Consider the following 18,699-nt stretch of genomic DNA (forward strand, 5'->3'; position numbering starts at 1 on the left):
ACAAAAAATATTTCAAGTCAATATCTCAGTTAGATTCAAAAATATCCCACTTTAAAACTCCGTCCTCCAAAAATATTGCAATTTTTCATAGAAATTTTTTTTTTTTATAAATTTTCTTTATATTTTATTCAACAAGTCAATGGTTCTGACTTAGGCACATTAAGGCCCGTTTTCTCAATGTATCGACAAACTGTCTGTTACTAAATGTCGACATAAATTTATTAGGCCGATAAACTGTCCGTTAACAATTTTGTTTTTCTCAATATACCGACAAAAAAGATTATTTTCAGTTGGCAACCCTGCTGACAACATGTTTACATGATTGAATTTATCTGTACGATAAATAAATAATTGGCAGATGAGGTCGGGTTAGTATTGCGACAGAATGGAAGCAAATGAAACATTGAGAAAACCAAATTTCTTTAACACATTGACTGCCACGTCGGACACATATGTGTGACACTGCACTATGCGGTTTACGCCACGTCGGACACATTTGTCCGACACGACTTTTATTCTATCTAGCCATGTCAGACAATAGTGCTGGATTTTAAGAATTTTTTCGATGTTGTCTGGAAGTTCCTCATCAAAACTGTAATCTCCATATTCTTCAGCACTTTCTGAACTTGTACTGAGTATTTTTTCTAACTCAGTATCCCATAAAATAATCCTTTTCGCCATTTCGTAAGACCCTCTTATTTATAAAAAAAAAAATCATTTTCTAAGCAGTAAATATTAGTGACAGTAGCATAAATTCCAATATTGACGTTTTCGAAGAGATTACGCAAAGAAAATGCTGTGGCCCCCAGCATCTTATTTGCTTAAAGTGCCTTGGCAGTCAATGTGTTAATCTGCAGTTTTTCGTTGGGAAAAAAGATAATCACCTAATGAGAAAACGTCCCTAAGAAAATTTGTACAAATTTTTTTGTATGAAAAAGTGCAATATTTTTGAAGGACTCAAATATGCCTTGGCTACGCCCACGTCGAAATTTTTCGTTGGAAGGGGAAAAGAATCCGTTTTTGGACCATATCAAGATAGAGGCATTTGTTAATAGTTTTGCGCAAATGAATGACCCCAAATTTGCAAGAATAATATCTGTTAAAGAACAAGAAAGAATTAAGAGGAAAGAAATCTCAGGTGACAGTACATTAATGAAATCATATTGTTCCATGTGGAACAGTCTGCAGTTGACAAATCGAATATTGGAAAGTGCTGACTGCAAATCGGCGAGAAATCTGAGTTCCAAGAAAAGATAAAACAACGGTTCTATTGGGTCGAATGTCAACAAGCTTTTACCGGTTGGATAGCAAATTGTCCACAATTCATAGCAGCCAAAAGTCGTGGTCAACATCAGCAGTGCAACTCGGGTGCTCTATTTGAGCGGACAGCGATAAGTGATGAATCCGGGCGCAATCGGATTAAAATACACAACAACAAAATGAATGACAGCTACGATGTAAACTCTGAAGGATTTAATGATGGTCAGCTGTACTATTGTATAACCCAGAGAAAGAAATGAATGTCTCCCAAACTACAAACCCATTGGGATGGGCCATACATGGTGATTCAGTAATTAATGACGTGGTCTACAAAATACAGAAATACAAAAGTCCGAGGTCTAAAAAGAAGGATGTACATTAGAGTCCCTTCGAATTAAATTTTTTGAAATGTTGAAACGGTACCCGCTGAAAACTTTCGTAATGACCTAAAATACTACCAAACAAAATTTTAACTTGTTCTAAGGAGGGCAACCCGTGCCGACTTTCGATTTTTTGCTATTAAATAATTACTTTTTGCAACTTAATTTAAAAGAATCGAAATGTGTACGTAATTATCGTTCTAATAAGGTATAAAATACAAAAATTGGATAAAAAATGTTAAAGTTATTAAAAAATCGCCAGGCCATTAATGTGTCTCAGGCCACTAAAACAAGAAATGTAGGAACAAAATTAACATATTTTGAGAAATATTAAAATAAAAGCTTAATTTTACTTAAAATATATACATATTTACTTGTATATGAGTTTTTATCTTCATTATTTTTTGTTAAAGTTTCAAAACTCCAATTTCAAATTTATAAAAATTTTGTTAAACAAATTTTAGAATTTTTTGATCATCAGCTGGGGATTTATTTACAACATAATAGGAAATAAAAATGTGAAAAAACTATGTCAATAGTTTTTCCGTACCTGCGATATAAATTTTTAGATTTTCGAGAAAAAAAAAATTGTTGTCCATATTTTGGCGAATGAGCCCAATTTCCTTGTTGTTATCAATTTTAAGTAAAATCTGTTCAGAATATTATAGTCCAGGTAACTCTAAATATAATCTGGAAGTTTTCCTAAAATCGGAAAACGTTAACCCTTAAATCGTTAAGGTTAAATGTCAAATTTTTCAATATTTGGAATTTCTAAGGGAAAGATAGCGAAATGTTATATATTTTTGGGCCGATTTTGATGAAACTTAAGAAATATATAAAATGAAGTCTACTATTTACAATAACAGCACAAAACTGGAAATTAACCCTTAAGAGCACTTGGGGTCAAAATGACTGTGTTTTTCATGATTTTAAAAGTTCAGGGTCATTGGGACCCAAAGTGCTATTGAGGGTTAATTTCCATTTTTGTGCTGCTATGGTAAATACTAGACTTAATTTTATATATATCTTAAGTTTCATCAAAATCGGCCCAAAATATATAAAATATATAATATTTCGCTATGTTTCCATTAGAAATTCCAAATATTGAAAAATTTGACCTTCACGATTTATGGGTTAACGTTTTCTGATTTTAGGAAAACTTTCAGACTATATTTAAAATTAATAACACTAAGGAAATTGGGCTCATTCGCCAAAATATGGCCAAAAAATTAGTTTTTCTCGAAAATCGCAAAATTTATATCGCCGATACGGAAAAACTATAGGAGGTATTGACATACCTTTTTACATTTCTATTCCCTATTATGTTGTAAATAAATGTGATGATCAAAAATTTCTGAAATTTCTTTAATAAAATTTTTAAAAATTTGAAATTGGAGTTTTGAAAATGCCTTTAAAAAAAATATTTTTTTTGGTTATACATGCGAATAGGTTAACGGTATCCTACGAAGACAAAAACTCATACACAAGTAAATATGGATATATTCTAAGTAAAAATAAGCTTTTATTTTAATATTTCTCAAAATTAGTTAATTTTGTTCCTACATTTCAAGTTTTAGTGGCCTGACACACATTAATGGCCTGGCGATTTTTTAATAACTTTAACATTTTTTAACCAATTTTTGTCTTTTATATCTCATTAGAACGACAATTATGTACACATTTCGATTCTTTTAAATTAATTTGCAAAAGTAATTACTTAGTAGCTAAATTTAAAAAAAAAAACTGAAAAGAATGCATTAAATCGAAAGTCGGCACGGGTTGCCCTTCTCTTGGTGGTATTTTAGGTCATTGGGAAGGTTTTCAGCGGGTACCGTTTCAACATTTCAAAAAATTTAATTCTATGTGACACTCTACTGTATATTTATATCGATTATCAGCCTATGGAAAAGGTGAATTTCTATTCGGGACGAACAGACTTGAGTGGGAGACAGTGTTACGAATTTGCAATAGCGATTTGAATTTAACGATCTGTAAAGACTGCCTGCAACATTCATCATGTTTATAAACATGTCCATCAGTAGAAGCTTCTGTTAAAAACGTAACAATATATATCATGTGTGGTATGAGTAATTTTTACTTTGCATTTTAATTCACTTTTTTGTCGAGTATACGATTTGATGTACAAACATAAAAAGCATGTTTTACTATTGTTACCACTAAGCTACTTTACTCTTCAAATACCCTTTCAGCACGATTACCGTTAATGTTACCTCTAAGCTACCGTTACCGAAATAACTAAACTTATTGTTACCGATATAATGGTAAATACAACCATTACCTATAAATACCTTTACAGCTACTCAAATTAACACTTATTTTTTTTTTAAATTTATTAACCACTTATGTTAGAACGAAGTTACCGCTAAGCTATCGTTACCGAAATAACAACAAGTACTGTTACCGAATAAACCCAAAATATCGTTACCGCTAAGCTACTGTTACCCAAATATTCCAATATAGCATTCCTGTTACCTTTTAACCGTTTCGAATCGGTAGCCTAGCTTGATAAATTGACAAAAATATTATATTTTAATCTCTTATTGCAGAATATGTTAAATTATTGTTGTGTATCTAAATCAGTGGTGCCCAAAATCACAATTTCCTAGCACGCGTAATAGGGCAAGAAAATTCTGCTGACGTTACTTTGAAACACATACACTATAAGCCTACTTGTGCGTTTTCTTATAATGATCATGTGTTTGTTGCTTTGTTTTCATCTCAGAGAACAAAATGAAATCAAATTCTCCGCTGTTCTTATAATGATCATGTGTTTGTTGCTTTGTTTTCATCTCAGAGAACAAAATAAAATCAAATTCTCCGCTGTTTTACCAACACAACCAAAGCTTTGATGGTATGTGTTCGGGCACCACTGATCTAAATATAAAAATTAAATAAACACATTGGGCAACGAGTGGTATGAGTAATATTTAAATATTTATTTGCTTTTGTGTATATAATATTAATTTAGAAATTTTTAGAATCCTGAAAGACAAGGATATTTTTATGTTTGCTCTTCATTAAGAATAAATTATTAAAGTTTTCCACATGTGACATTAATAAAGGCACGTTGTAAATTACATTTGTATCATACATACATTTTCAAAGAAAATTCAGATGCAATACATTTCTAACTAAATATATATTTTTATAATTTGATTACACTGACAATCATTTTCAAACTTCCATCCCTCTATACTCAAACAAAGTTTGTTTTTCTCTTAATTTTTTTCATTTTGTTTTTGCTTCAGCATTAAAAATTTATAACATCTAATGCCTTGATGAGTGAAAGTTAATGAATGTTTGTAAACTGTTTGTGCTGATAACAAAACTCTAATCGAACTTAAGGAAAATGTTGATTAAAAAGTTTTAAATCATTGAAGGCTGTGCTAAATTCTAATGTACTCATTTTATATACACGCGCAAGAAAAGCAACATTATAATAGAAAGTTTTTAATAAGCAATTATTATAAAATTTAGCTTAATAGATGCAAACATGCTAAAAGAATGGTGCAATTTGTAATATTTTAGGCAAATACAGACTAGTATTTAATGTTTTGAACTTTTAAATAAATTGAAAGTTTAGAGAAAAAAAAACACACACACACATAATAGCTGTGGGTGCAGGACTTTTTCTTTAACTAAAACATCTGTTACTTTTTCTGTGTTTTCTTAGTTGATTTTCCAGGAAATTTCTTTTTCAACAAAGTTAAATCTCCAAGATGAGTTAAAACACTAAAATAAGAGTAAGAAAACAAAAAACAACCAAACATAAAAATAGTAAAGACTGAACAAATATTTTCTTAAAGAAAATTTCCATTCAAACATTCATTTGTACGTACATACATACAAACACATTTTAAGTTTACTGTTTGCATTTATTTGTATTAGTTATAACATACTTTGAGGCGTTTGCTTAAAGAAAGAGAGTGAGTGGGTGCGGGAGTGTGTATGCATGGGAGAGTGTTTGTTTGTTTGTGTGCTTGAGTTTAGTGAGCTCGTTTAGTATGCATGTATGCTTATGGAAAAACTTAAAGGATCAAAACATAGTACATTGAAGCAACAGCAACAGCAACAAAAAGGACTTAAACACATATATATGAGAGAAATCCAAAAATTTTGGAGAATCGTTGAAACTGAATTCAGAATTTATATGCTTTGGGTTCCAAACATTGTGGAACCCACATTTGAAAATTATGGACAGCTCAAAATGATGTTTAAAATATTTTTTACTAGATATTGGTAAAAAGAATGCAGCTGTGCCTAGCGCTCATTCTACGGAATTAAAGAGGTGTATCAAAACGTGGATCTTGTTTTAAAAAACTTAAGTACTCGGATCAACAGGGTTATATGCATCGCAAAACATGACCATTGAATCAAGATATACTGGCCTCTAAGAGAAACCGTGATGGTTGGAAACAAAATGTTATAAACCCGCCTTTGGTTTCCAGACATAAGATAATTGTCATCAAATTGGTAATAAACATCAAATTGGAATATTTGAAGCAGTATATAAAGGCATAAGTTAAAACTGGCCCACATTTTGCCATTCTTTCAAGAAAGTTTTCAGGTTTAAGTACAGAAAAACTAAAACTTGGTATTTTAAATGGCCCACAACTAAGACTTTTAATGAAAGACAACGATTTCATATATTCAATGAATGATTCAGAAACAGTGGCTTCTAAATCATGTTAATTTCGAAAGAGTTCTATCATTATTTTAATTTCAATGAAGCAATCGCCTTATTTGAAAGATATTTTTTTATATATCTTTAATTTTAAACCAACATTTAAGCGCAAAGAGGAAATTATTAACGCAACTAGTTTTAATATTTTTAGTCAAATTCTTCAAAATTTTTGATTTTCCTCATATAAGCATATAAACACACTCACCCACACCTACATACATCTACACAATCAAAAACTTTTATGCATGTAAATATAAGGACGGAGTAGAGACAAATAAGGATGTAGTATTTTTGCTGCAGGCTAAACTCATCGCTTTAGTATACCCAACACTAACATAGTTGGGATACTGCGTTTGTGCTGATGTTTCTAATACCCAAACATTTTAGTTTCAGACTCACGTTAACGTGAGCTGCAAACATGCGTAAGGAATCGTGTAATTTGTATTATTTTTACGATGATCGTAAGGCAATTTAAATGAAAACTTCATTTCATTATTTCACCTAGTCTACATACAAATATCCTCCCAAATAGGATTTTTTATTATTCCATTAATGAGATAAAAAACATTATTGAAATATTTATAGATAAAATTTTAAATTTTTCACATAAATTCAGTGTAGAGTATTATATTGTCTAGCTAGACTGGCTATACTTTCTTATTTGTTTTTAATAAGCTTGAAGAAATTCTAGACTTAAGCGGTTTACACAAGAGCGTGTCAATAAGTCGTTGACTTGTTAATGTTTAAAATTTTTTTTTTTCAAAATTGTTTTTTAATTTTTTTGTAAAAAAAGTTTTTTCAAAATTTTTTTTTTTATTTTTTTTGAAAAAAGAATTTATGACAAAAAAATTTTTTTGATGAAAAAAAAATTCGGGTTAAAAAATAATTTTTTCCGATTTTGACCCATTGTATGTCCAACTTACTATGGTCTTACATACGTCGTTGCAAAGGTCTTTGAAATATCTATCATTAGATATCCATATTGTTTATATTAATGACTTAGTAATCCAGATATAGGTCAAAAATCGAGGTTGCCCTAGTTTTTTCCTTATATCTCAGCCAATTGTGGACCGATTTTCTCGATTTTAAATAGCGATCGAGCCGGAAGAATTTCGGAGATATTGATGTATGAATCGTGTATGTAAGCTGCTTGGGGGCTTCGGAATTTTTGAATTTTGATTTCAACTTACAGACGGACAGACGGACATGGCTATATCGATTACGCTATCTATAACGATCCAGAATATATATACTTTATGGGGTCGCAAATGAAAAATGTGGAAATTACAAACGGAATGGCAAACTTATATATACCCTTGCCACTCATGGTGAAGGGTATAACAAGTAGGAAAGTATGGTCGGTCAAGCCCGACCATATAATACCCTACACTAAGTAAATGAGCAAAATTAGTGTTCTTTTAAAATTTCAATAATTTATTTTCGTAATTGATTTTCGGAAGAGTGCTATGATGGGAGCTATGACTAATTATGGACCGATCGCCATGAAATTTGGTTGTGTTATTTATGTCTATATGAAAGTTATTTGTGTTGAACTTTATGTGTATACTAGGGTATTCAATCGATTAACCGTTAATCGGTTAACCGATTAATTTTGGACGATTAACTGTTCGAATAATTTGAAATTGCCGATATTCAAATAACAAATAAACCGATTAATTTGTGTCGATTAACCGATTAACCGAAATTCATTTTTTTGCACTTTAAATTTTTTTTTTGTATTTACTTTTCCATTTCAATTCAAATACAAATTTCAAATTAAAATTAGATATTATTTGAACATCCAATAAACATGTTTAGTGAGTATTAGGGATGCCAAACGGGACTGGGTTTTACAAATCCCGGGATTCGGGATTTTTGAAATGTAAATCCCGGGATCCCGGGATTTTTCGGGACCCCGGGATTTTTCGGGATCCCGGGATTTTTCGGGATTTCGGGATTTTTCGGGACTTCGGGATTTTAGTTAAACGTCAAAAACATCAAATTCAAGAATAAAAACTATTAATTTCATTAATATATTTAAGTAAAAATATAACAAATCTAAAACTAATGCATTGAATTAAAATATAATGGTCCATGATTTTCCCTACATCCATACAATTATCCCCCGGAGTACTGTTTGAGCAGTCCTAAATATCCCTATAAAATTTTGCACAAAATAAGTTGTAAGTACTCTGAAATTATACTGTAAAGCATTGCGGAAATCGGGCTACATTTGCCCATAGTCCCCTTCAGAAAATAACTAGAACATAAATTTCGAAAAAGTGTAAATTGTGTAAAAGTCTGTCAATGCAAGGTAGACGTGCTGCTCCCTGATTCAAATGAAAAAATCTGTCTGCGTTTGGATTTGAAGCGAGATTAGTACACAGAGAAAACAGATTCGTGATAGCAACCGAATTTGTTGCCAATCGAATGATTCGGTTGCACACATAGAATTTTTCAGTTCTAACAACAGAAAGTCAGTTGATAAAGAAGAATTTCAGTTGAGGCAACCAAACTTTAGTTACCCCTTACAAAATATTGTACCCACAACTGTAAAATTCGGTCACTAATTATAAATATGCTGAAATTTAGCTTTCTAGGTATTTTGGGTGCTTCAAAAATCTTCCTAAAATATCGAAAATCTCATAATATTCCGGGATTTGTTAATCCCGAAAAATCCCGGGATTCTTTTTCACAAATCCCGGGATTCGGGAAATCCCGATCCCGAAAAATCCCGGGATTTTCGGGATCGGGATTTCGGGATTGGCATCCCTAGTGAGTATGTATAACAACTGACATATTTAATTTACATGTATTTGAAACTTTGTTTGTATTTACATGTATAGACGAAACTTTTTTTTTGAAATGAGTCTTTTATCATAACTGAACGAAACTTTTGAATTAATCAATATCTAAAACAATCCAAAAAGGAATATTCTTGATTTCTCCAAAATATACAATCAGCGAGAGAGTTTTTTCCAAGAAAAATTTTATTAAATCTAAAGAAAAAATTCGTTTAAATTATATTCTTTTTATAAAAGATTATTTCAGAAGATCTCACTAAAACTATAAAAAACTCACACATCACTCATTTGCTGCAACAACGTCATAACTCAAAAAAAGTCGTTTCGAGAAAAACATCTTTGAATATTTTATGACATTTTACTATTTCTTAAATAAATTTTCAACAAGTCATGCCATTTCAGAAATGTAAATAGGAGATTTTAATACCTTCCTAACCTGTATTTAACCCAAATTTTTACTTATCAAATATACGAGAAAACATGAATTTTTACAATGTTTACAACAAAAAAAAACATCCTCACACAAAAAATAATTTATTTTTTTGTAAACTGATAAAACTATATGAAAGATTATAGAACAGCGCATATTTTGTATTACTCAGTTCAATAAACATGGATTCTGAGTAATGATGTTGTTGCAGCAAATAGGCGATATGTTTACAAAAATGATCTCAAATACCTTATTTGCCATTTTTTATGTTTTTGTATACAAAATTCGTTGTTGTATTTTCAATTTGAAGTGAAAATCTTATATATAAATAGGCCACACGTTTTTTTGTGGTACACTTTTAAGTATGTTATTGTCCACCAATATTGATGAAACCGATATGGTTTAAAAGATTATTTTCTCTAGATGTGCACAATATAATTTTTTTTAAAAAATTCTTTCCATAAAAGTGTTAAAAAGCGTTTTAAATTTGCCTGAAAAACAACAACAACATGTTTATGCACATATAAATACACGTGTATTTGTACACAAACGTGAACGTCAATAGACTTCGTCCTTAGGTCGAACAAATTGTTTGTACCAAATTTTATCAAAATATCTTCAAAATTGCAATTGACTGAGTCATATTTTGTGTCCAGACACAACAAGTTGTATGTATTGAAGAAAAAAGTGTAACATGCGCGAAACGCGTGAATTTTGTTTTAATGGATATATAATATCAAAATGTTTTAAATCGGGTTTACCATCTCAAAACCCACACATAATACCATTTTCCGGGAAAGAAATTCTAATATCAGAGACTGGATTGAAACATATATCAATTTCGTAACGCACATGTTACATTATTTCTTATTCTATTAAACTTCCTTTATCTTGGAATTTCGTTGATATCTATTCCTATGTATTATATATAAATATAAGCAATTTATAAACCAACTTTTAGGAAAAAGTTTTTTTTTTTACTTTCGGTAATAACGAACGCACGCACTTACTGCAAATTATGCTAAAAAAAACTGCAAAACATTAGCCCGACTTACTCACCCACAAAAAAACGGAAAACGAAGGAAAAAAGCCGTTATTTTTAAAAATTCAACTTTGCAAATGATGTTGTAAATCTACAGATTATATTAAACATAATTTCTCTTCTCTCTTTACAATTTGATTTTTTACCCAAACGGATGACTTTTCTGTGGAATTCGTGATATATAAAACTTGCTGGGAACAAAAAAACCTATATAAATTAAACATTTATGACTAATAAAGTCCAATTTCTGGAGGACATTTGAATGGAGGCTAGGTGAAATAATGGACCGATTTCTGCCAGTTTCAATAGGCTCCGTCCTTGGGCCGAAAGTATTAAATGAAACAAATTTTATCGAAATAATTTAAAAATTTAATCGACTCAGAAAGTGATTTTTACTTTAAGGTGGGTGTTAGACTAATATTTTTGGGCGTTACAAACATCTGCACAAACGCATAATACCCTCCCCAATATGGTGGTGTAGGGTATAAATATAGAGATTTGAAAATTGAAAAATATTTTAAAATTTTCTAAATGTATGTATACATATTGCCCATAACCTTGAAACTACTCAAATAAGTTCATATTTGTTGATACCATTTTATAGCCAAAGATATTGTCTTTAAAATGGTGTGAATAATATTGTTTACTTCCAAAAGGTTAAAGGTCAATTTTCGAAGTATATATTTCAATGTAAAAAATATCAACGATCGCGGTATTAAAATGGTATGAGGATACCTAAACTCTCTACTTTATTCGTGCAAAATATTTTCGATGGAGACTCGATTAGTTCAGGAGTTTTTTTTATTTTATTAATAACATGTTAAACTTTAAGTACGTATTTATATCAACTTTTCTTTTAGTTGTTTACTTTTCTGATTTATTTTATATAGAAAAGCACTTATATTTTTGTTATGCTCTTTTCAACTGATCAAATGCCATCATTTCAAGTTGTGTTGAAAATCCATCGACCTAATACTATACGTATGAATAATATATAATTATATAATTAAACTTTCATGACTCATACGTACCGTGGTATACCTACAACCTGTTTTTAAACAATTTTTAGCCTAATCGTAATGAAAATTTAGTTTTTGACTTAAACGACTTTTATAATTTCCAAACAAAACAAAATACTATACGTATGATTAATAAATAATTAAATAATTAAACTTTTATTACTCATACGTACACTCATGGTACACCTACTCAAAACCTGTTTTACGCAATTTTCGTAATGGAAAGTTTGTTTTCGACTTAATTAAACCATTTTTATAATTTCCAAACAAAATTCTTTGAACATTTCGACTCTACTACCGAAGGATAGTAAAACCTTATATATACTCAGTTTGGTGATTGTACGATGAAGAGCTTTTTCTTCACCGGCAACGATATAGAGCAATTCTGTATATTTCGAATTGTTGTCTATATGTTGCTGAAAAGGTTTGTTGGGCAGTGATATAAACCGAAACTAAAAGAAATTGCGACCGTGGTACCGACAAAATAAAAGAGGAGATGATTCTTGCTTGAATTCAACTATGACAATGTTTTCTTTATTTAAAATTAAAGTTCTTAAGCCTAACAATTGATCATGTAAATAAGGGCTACACTGTTGTTGTTGTATGTATTATTATTTGTCTCTCACTTCCAATGTACCAATTCAACTTATTACTAATAAGTATGTACCTATATGTATATGAATGTATGCAAAAACAAAATACTAAATATATTGCATTTTTAAGAACAACAACAACATACTTGTTACAAGAATTGAAGTGAGAAACATATAATAAAAACTAACGGGTCATTACCAAAATAAGTTACAGTGGTTAGTATGAACAAAAATGCTAACAAATTACAGTGACAACAGTGAGCCAAAAATATGAACAAATTTAATACAATAAAAAATGGAAAATAAAACAAATGAATCAAATGAATAATAACTATAAATAATAACAATAAAGATTATTAGTAAATATGATACGGTGACCTAACATTCCGGCCCCATTGAAAGGACACTTTCAAGAAAATAGTAAAGCCAGTCTGTGGATAGGGCGACGTATAATTCCCTTTGTTGTTTTGATGTCGACAACTCGAACTCGATCATCTCTACCACGAACAATATTGATGATTTTACCCATGAGCCAACGCTGCGGTGGTAAATTATCTTCTTTAATGATTACTAGGGAGCCAGTACAAATATTTGAGTTGGTGCTAGTCCATTTATTGCGGGTCTGGAGCTCGTTTATGTAGTCGTGGGACCACTTCTTCCAAAAATGTTGTTTTATGGCGCTTATTCGGGCCCAATACTCAAGTTTATTGATTTCAATTGGAGGGACATCACGTTCTGGCAAACTGCGTAAGGGAGCGCCTATCAGGAAATGGCCTGGTGTAAGGGCTTCAAAGTCACTGGGATCGGATGATAGGGGCGAAATAGGCCTCGAATTTAGAATTGCTTCTATATCAATCATTGCAGTTGCAAGTTCCTCATATGTGAGCCTTGTGTTATCGAGGGTCCTGGTTAGGTGTCCCTTGGCCGATTTGACGGCCGCCTCCCACAATCCGCCAAAATGTGGTGCCCTAGGGGGAATAAAGCGAAAATTAATAAATTGATTTGAGCAATAATTTATTATAAAATTGGAATTTTTAGGATCAAACAGGAACGATTTTAGTTGAGCCAACTTAGAGTTTGCACCAACAAAATTGGTGGCATTGTCACAGAATATATCTGTGGGTAGACCTCTTCGTCCAATCATCCTTTTAAGAGCAGCAATAAAGGCATCTGTTGATAAGTCTGATACAACTTCTAGATGGACTGCTTTAGTTGCGAGACAAACAAAAACAGCAATATATGTCTTGTATGGTACCTTCCCTCTAATTCTTAGGTAAGTGTTTACTGGACCACAAAAATCAACAGCACATCTGGCGAAGGGCCTTGAAGGGTTAAGTCGTTCTACGGGCAAATTGCCCATCATTTGTTGAAGCAACCTTGGGCGATAACGAATGCATTGTGGGCACGAATTAACGATACGACGACATAGGTTTCTTGAATTGATGATCCAAAATCTCTGGCGGATTAACGACATTAAAGCCTTGGGTCCTGCGTGGTAGTTGCTGATGTGTAGATGACGCACGTAACAGTCGACGAAATGATTTTTGCTGGGCAAGATTATAGGGTGCTTTTGACCTTCAGAAATTGCTGCGAATTCCAAGCGACCACCGACTTTGAGCAAGTTGAATCCATTTGATGAATCGATGAAGGGATTGAGACACTTTAGTGCACCTTGAGGATCTTTTTTCTTCAGAGCTCGTTGTATATCATCTTGAAAATGATGTTGCTGTAGATTAAAAACTATTCTGAGCAAGGCGTTTTCTAATTCTTGGGGCTGTAAAGAATCAGAATGGAAAATATTAGTTTTTGTTTTTTGAGAAAAACGGAGCATCCACGCAACAATACGAATAATTTTTAAATATGAGCTATAATTTTCAACCGAATCCAGAATGTAATTAGATGTTGCTTCCAGGGAGAGTACAGTTTTGCGTTTTTCTCGGTCGATATCTTGTTGATTTTCTATGGATAGTTGATCTATTTTATTAGGAGGCCATTTACTAGCACCGAGAGTGAGAAATGCTGGTCCATTGAACCAGATAGATGAAGCGAGTTCTTCTACAGTTGAACCACGAGACACGATATCAGCAGGATTAAAATGCGTTGGAACATGTCGCCAAATACAGCCAGTAGTTAGATCCTGAATTTCCGATACTCTGTTGCCAACAAAAACGGATAACGTAGAAGAATGTTGCTTTAACCAGTGAAGAACTATTTGAGAATCTGTCCATAGAAATACTTCAAGATTTGGTATTGCGAAAAGATTTTTGACTTTAGAGTATAATTTAGCCAAAAGTTGTGCGCCACATAGTTCAAGTTTTGGCAATGATTTTCTTTTCGTCGGGGCAACTCTAGATTTGGCAGTAAAAAGACGAACAGAGACATTTCCTGAATTAGTTTTAACACGAAAGTAGAAACAGCATCCATAAGCGCGAATTGATGAGTCACAAAAGCCATGAAGTTGAACTGATTGAGATTCAGCAGCGAGACAAAAACGAGGGATTTCAAGGGAATTTAACGTTTTGAGATCAGAAACAAAATATTCCCAAGCCAAATGTAGTTCTTGAGGGATAGATTCATCCCAGCCAATTTTGAGAATCCACAATTCTTGCATGATGATTTTGGATTTTATAATAAGCGGAGCTAAGAGTCCTAAGGGATCGAAAAGTGATGACGAGAGCGACAAAATTGTTCTTTTGGTGATTTTTCCATCAATTTGAACTTTAGGTGTAAACGAAAATAGAAATACATCTTTTTGTTGATCCCAAGTAATACCAAGAGCATTGGTCACAGCTAATTCATCAATATTTAGATCTTTTATAGTTTTGTCGTCTTGAAAACTTCTATGATTTGAGTGCCATTTGTCCAATTGAAACGAACCACGAATTAGAATTTCATTCACCTCTGTCTTAATTTTAGTCAATTCTTCTATTGAATCTGCACCACCGATAAAATCATCAACATAAAATGATGACTTTATAGTTTTTGCACCAAGTTCGAATTGGTCCATGTACTGGTCTGCGAGATAGTGAAGACTTTTAATGGCTAGGTAGGGAGCAGCAGACAATCCATAGGTAACTGTATTCAACTGATAAGTGCGAATTTCTTCTTCTTCAGAATTTCTCCACAAAATGTACTGGAATTTCCTATGGGAAGAGTCAATAAGCACTTGCCGATACATTTTTACTATATCAGCTGTAATAACGAAACGATGAAGACGAAAACGAAGTAAAATTTTGTACAGCTCATCTTGAATCGTTGGACCAACCATAAGAATGTCATTGAGAGACCTTTGAGATGATGACGGACAGGACGCATCGAAGACCACCCTTAATTTTGTTGAAGTACTATTAGGTTTGAAAACACAATGGTGAGGGATGAAATAATGAGGCACATCTAAGCGGGGACTACGAACAAGACTCATATGTCCACAATCTTCATACTCCTTCATAAAACTCACATATTGTGATTTGAGATTGCTGTCACGAGCAAATCGTCTCTCTTGAGATGCAAATCTTTTAAGAGCCATATTTCGCGAGAGACCTAAAGTGTCAGCGGATTCTTTGAAGGGTAATTTAACAACAATTCTACCGGAAGATTCACGATGGACAGTATTATTGAAAAACGATTCACAATCAGCTTGTTCTGGAGTCAAAGTATTTGAGCCAGATGGAATTTCTTCGATTTCCCACAATCGTTGTAATTTTAAATCAACTTCCTCTTCTATCGAGAGCATACAAGAAGAACCAGTATCGTTCGATTGGTTTGATAAATAACGACCAGCTACAATCCATCCAAATAGAGTTTTATGTAATTTTGGCAAATTCGGACCAAGTTTAATTTGACCAACTGACAAAATATCAAAGAAAGTTTCTGTACCAATAAGCAAGTCAATTCGTTTTGATTTGAAAAAGTTTTCATCTGCAAGCTGAGTATTTGGGGGCAAATTCCAGGTTGAGACATCTAATTCAGCATCAGGTTGATAAGAAATATGAGGTGTGACACAAAATGAAAGGGACACTTCAAAATCAGTAACTCGAGATTTCACATTTGTTGACGACCTATATTTCGTTTTACTATGAGTATTACCAATGCTAGCGACTTCTGTAGTTTGTTTTCTACGAGGCAAGTGCAATTTTTGAGAAAATTCATCCGTAATGAAATTCAATTGAGAGCAAGAATCCAACAAAGCACGTCCGAATTGATAGTGACCTGTAGCGTCACGAACTAGAACCATGGCAGTAGCAAGAAGCACCTGTTCCGGTGAGGATTTTTCCATATGAGTATGGACCGAGGCATGAGAGTCATTCAAGGCAGCACGAGAAGTAGATGGTTCAGTAGTCGGGGACGAGGGCCTAGAAGCTGACTGAGACCGATGAAGCAAACTGTGATGCAAGCGAGAACAAGATTTGCACTTGAATGTAGAGGAACAGCTGTTAACTTGATGCCCTTTTGACAAACAATTAAGACAAAGCCTTAGTCGTTTGACATTTTCAAAACGTTGACCGACATCCATATCTTTGAAGCGAGGACAACGAGTAATTGTGTGGTCAGTTTTTGTACAAAGAACACAAACACGTTTCGAAACCGAAAAAGAATAGCCAGTTTTTGAGCTTTTATATTTGGACTTACCAGATTGATGATTATCAGGCTTACGGTGGGCCACATTTGTATGGCTGGTGTCAACCGATTCCAAAAATTGGCAATGCCTTTCAAGAACCTTGGAGCAATCATCCCATGATGGCAGTTCAGTGAAATCCAAAGAGTCTTTCCATTTTCTTTTTGTCTCATCATCAACCTTTTCCAAAACTATGTAGATCAGCATCGAATTAGCAATGTCACTATCTGAGCCTAGAGACAAAAGAGAGCTATAAAGAGCAGAAACATTATCAACGAGACTTCGTAATTGTGCGCAATTGTATTTGGACATGGCTGGAAGTTCAAATAGAGTGGTAATATTTTCCATAAAAATCAGTGAGCTATTGTCGTAACGCGTTTTCAGCCTTTCCAGAGCCTTTGGGTAATTTTCATTAGTAATCTGGAAAGCCTTGACCGTTTCCAATGCTTGCCCTTGGAGGCAGTTCAGCAAATGGTTAAATTTTTCGATATTCGATAGACCAAACTCACGATCGATAACTTGGTTGAACGACGTTATAAAATTTTTGTACTCACTGTACTTACCACTAAATGTGGGCAATTTGAGCTGAGGCAATTTATTGTTGTTAACAGGAAAACAAATTGTAGAGTCGGACATGGTTGTATTGTGGACATCCTCACCAAGTTGCGCTTGAATATTCATCTTCGCTGCGATGTACAAGTCTTCAATTTCGGGCCTACCATTGTCATCAGGATCATATTTCTCAATTTGGGTTTGATACGTCAGTATCTGCTTGAAATATGACTCCAAAATCCCCAAACGGCACTTCAACTCGGCTGACGAAAGTGTCTTACCTTCACCCCTTCCATTGGCTTCAACTTGGTTTTTGATGCGGGTTATACTTTTCTTAGTATTAGCCCGTTGCTGTTTAACTTCTTCCAAAGTCATCTCGAAAACTTCAAAAAGTTGGGTTAGGAGAGCCAAAAAATTTCCAAAAAAAATTCACAAAATGGAGACACAATTTGTGATTAGCACTGTAATCGACGCCAATAATTTACGCCAAAAAATGATTATATACAAGCCTTATATATTTATTTTATATATGTACCGCAATATTGCGAGCGACAAAAATTTTGATGTACAGAAAATATTACACTATATACTGGAACCAAATAAATCACGCACTGTTTATGTATTTTTGTATATAACGATAAGCGGCAAAAATTAAAGTCACTGTTTTTTATTTATTTTTCCACAAAAACTGTTTTTATGTACCGAGCCAACAAATTTTATATTTGGTTAGATTAAATCTCAATTAATGCAACTGTAATATGTTTATGCTTTAACAAAAATTTATTTTTAAAGAGCTCACAAAAATATTTTTAATTTATATGTTTGTTCAATTTATGCCACAACAATTTGTTCCAAAATGTTTTTAAATACACTGTCTCTTTATTTTTCACAAAAGCTTTTATTTTAATAAAATTGTTTTTTTTATTTTTAGTTTGTACCACAAAGTTTCTTTTTTAACAAAATTGTTTTTCTTTTTTGTTTGTTTAACAACGAACAATCCACTCACGCACGACCTGTACACTTGTAGATTTAAGATGTACTTCAACGAACAAATGGAATGTACCACGGACCGGCAGGACGACAAATTTAGCAAAAGTTTGGATAAATATCTTGCCCCACGTTGGGCGCCAAAATGTACGATGAAGAGCTTTTTCTTCACCGGCAACGATATAGAGCAATTCTGTATATTTCGAATTGTTGTCTATATGTTGCTGAAAAGGTTTGTTGGGCAGTGATATAAACCGAAACTAAAAGAAATTGCGACCGTGGTACCGACAAAATAAAAGAGGAGATGATTCT

General features: G+C 32.8%; 1 protein-coding gene across 1 annotated transcript; it reads right to left on the reverse strand.

The window, feature by feature from the left end:
- Window positions 1-12,642: 12,642 nt before the first annotated feature.
- Window positions 12,643-17,775, reverse strand: LOC135950437 (uncharacterized). Its single transcript, XM_065499981.1, has one exon. The coding sequence runs from the start codon at window positions 17,773-17,775 to the stop codon at window positions 12,643-12,645; it is 5,133 nt and encodes a 1,710-aa protein (XP_065356053.1).
- Between the last annotated feature and the right edge of the window lie 924 nt (window positions 17,776-18,699).

Source organism: Calliphora vicina, chromosome 2 (assembly GCF_958450345.1).
Source record: "Calliphora vicina chromosome 2, idCalVici1.1, whole genome shotgun sequence".
NCBI classification, from domain to species: Eukaryota; Metazoa; Arthropoda; class Insecta; order Diptera; family Calliphoridae; genus Calliphora; species Calliphora vicina.

Bases quoted from the DNA above. Each gene is read 5' to 3' on its own strand.
- LOC135950437 (XM_065499981.1), bottom strand. From the start codon at position 17,775: ATGACTTTGGAAGAAGTTAAACAGCAACGGGCTAATACTAAGAAAAGT.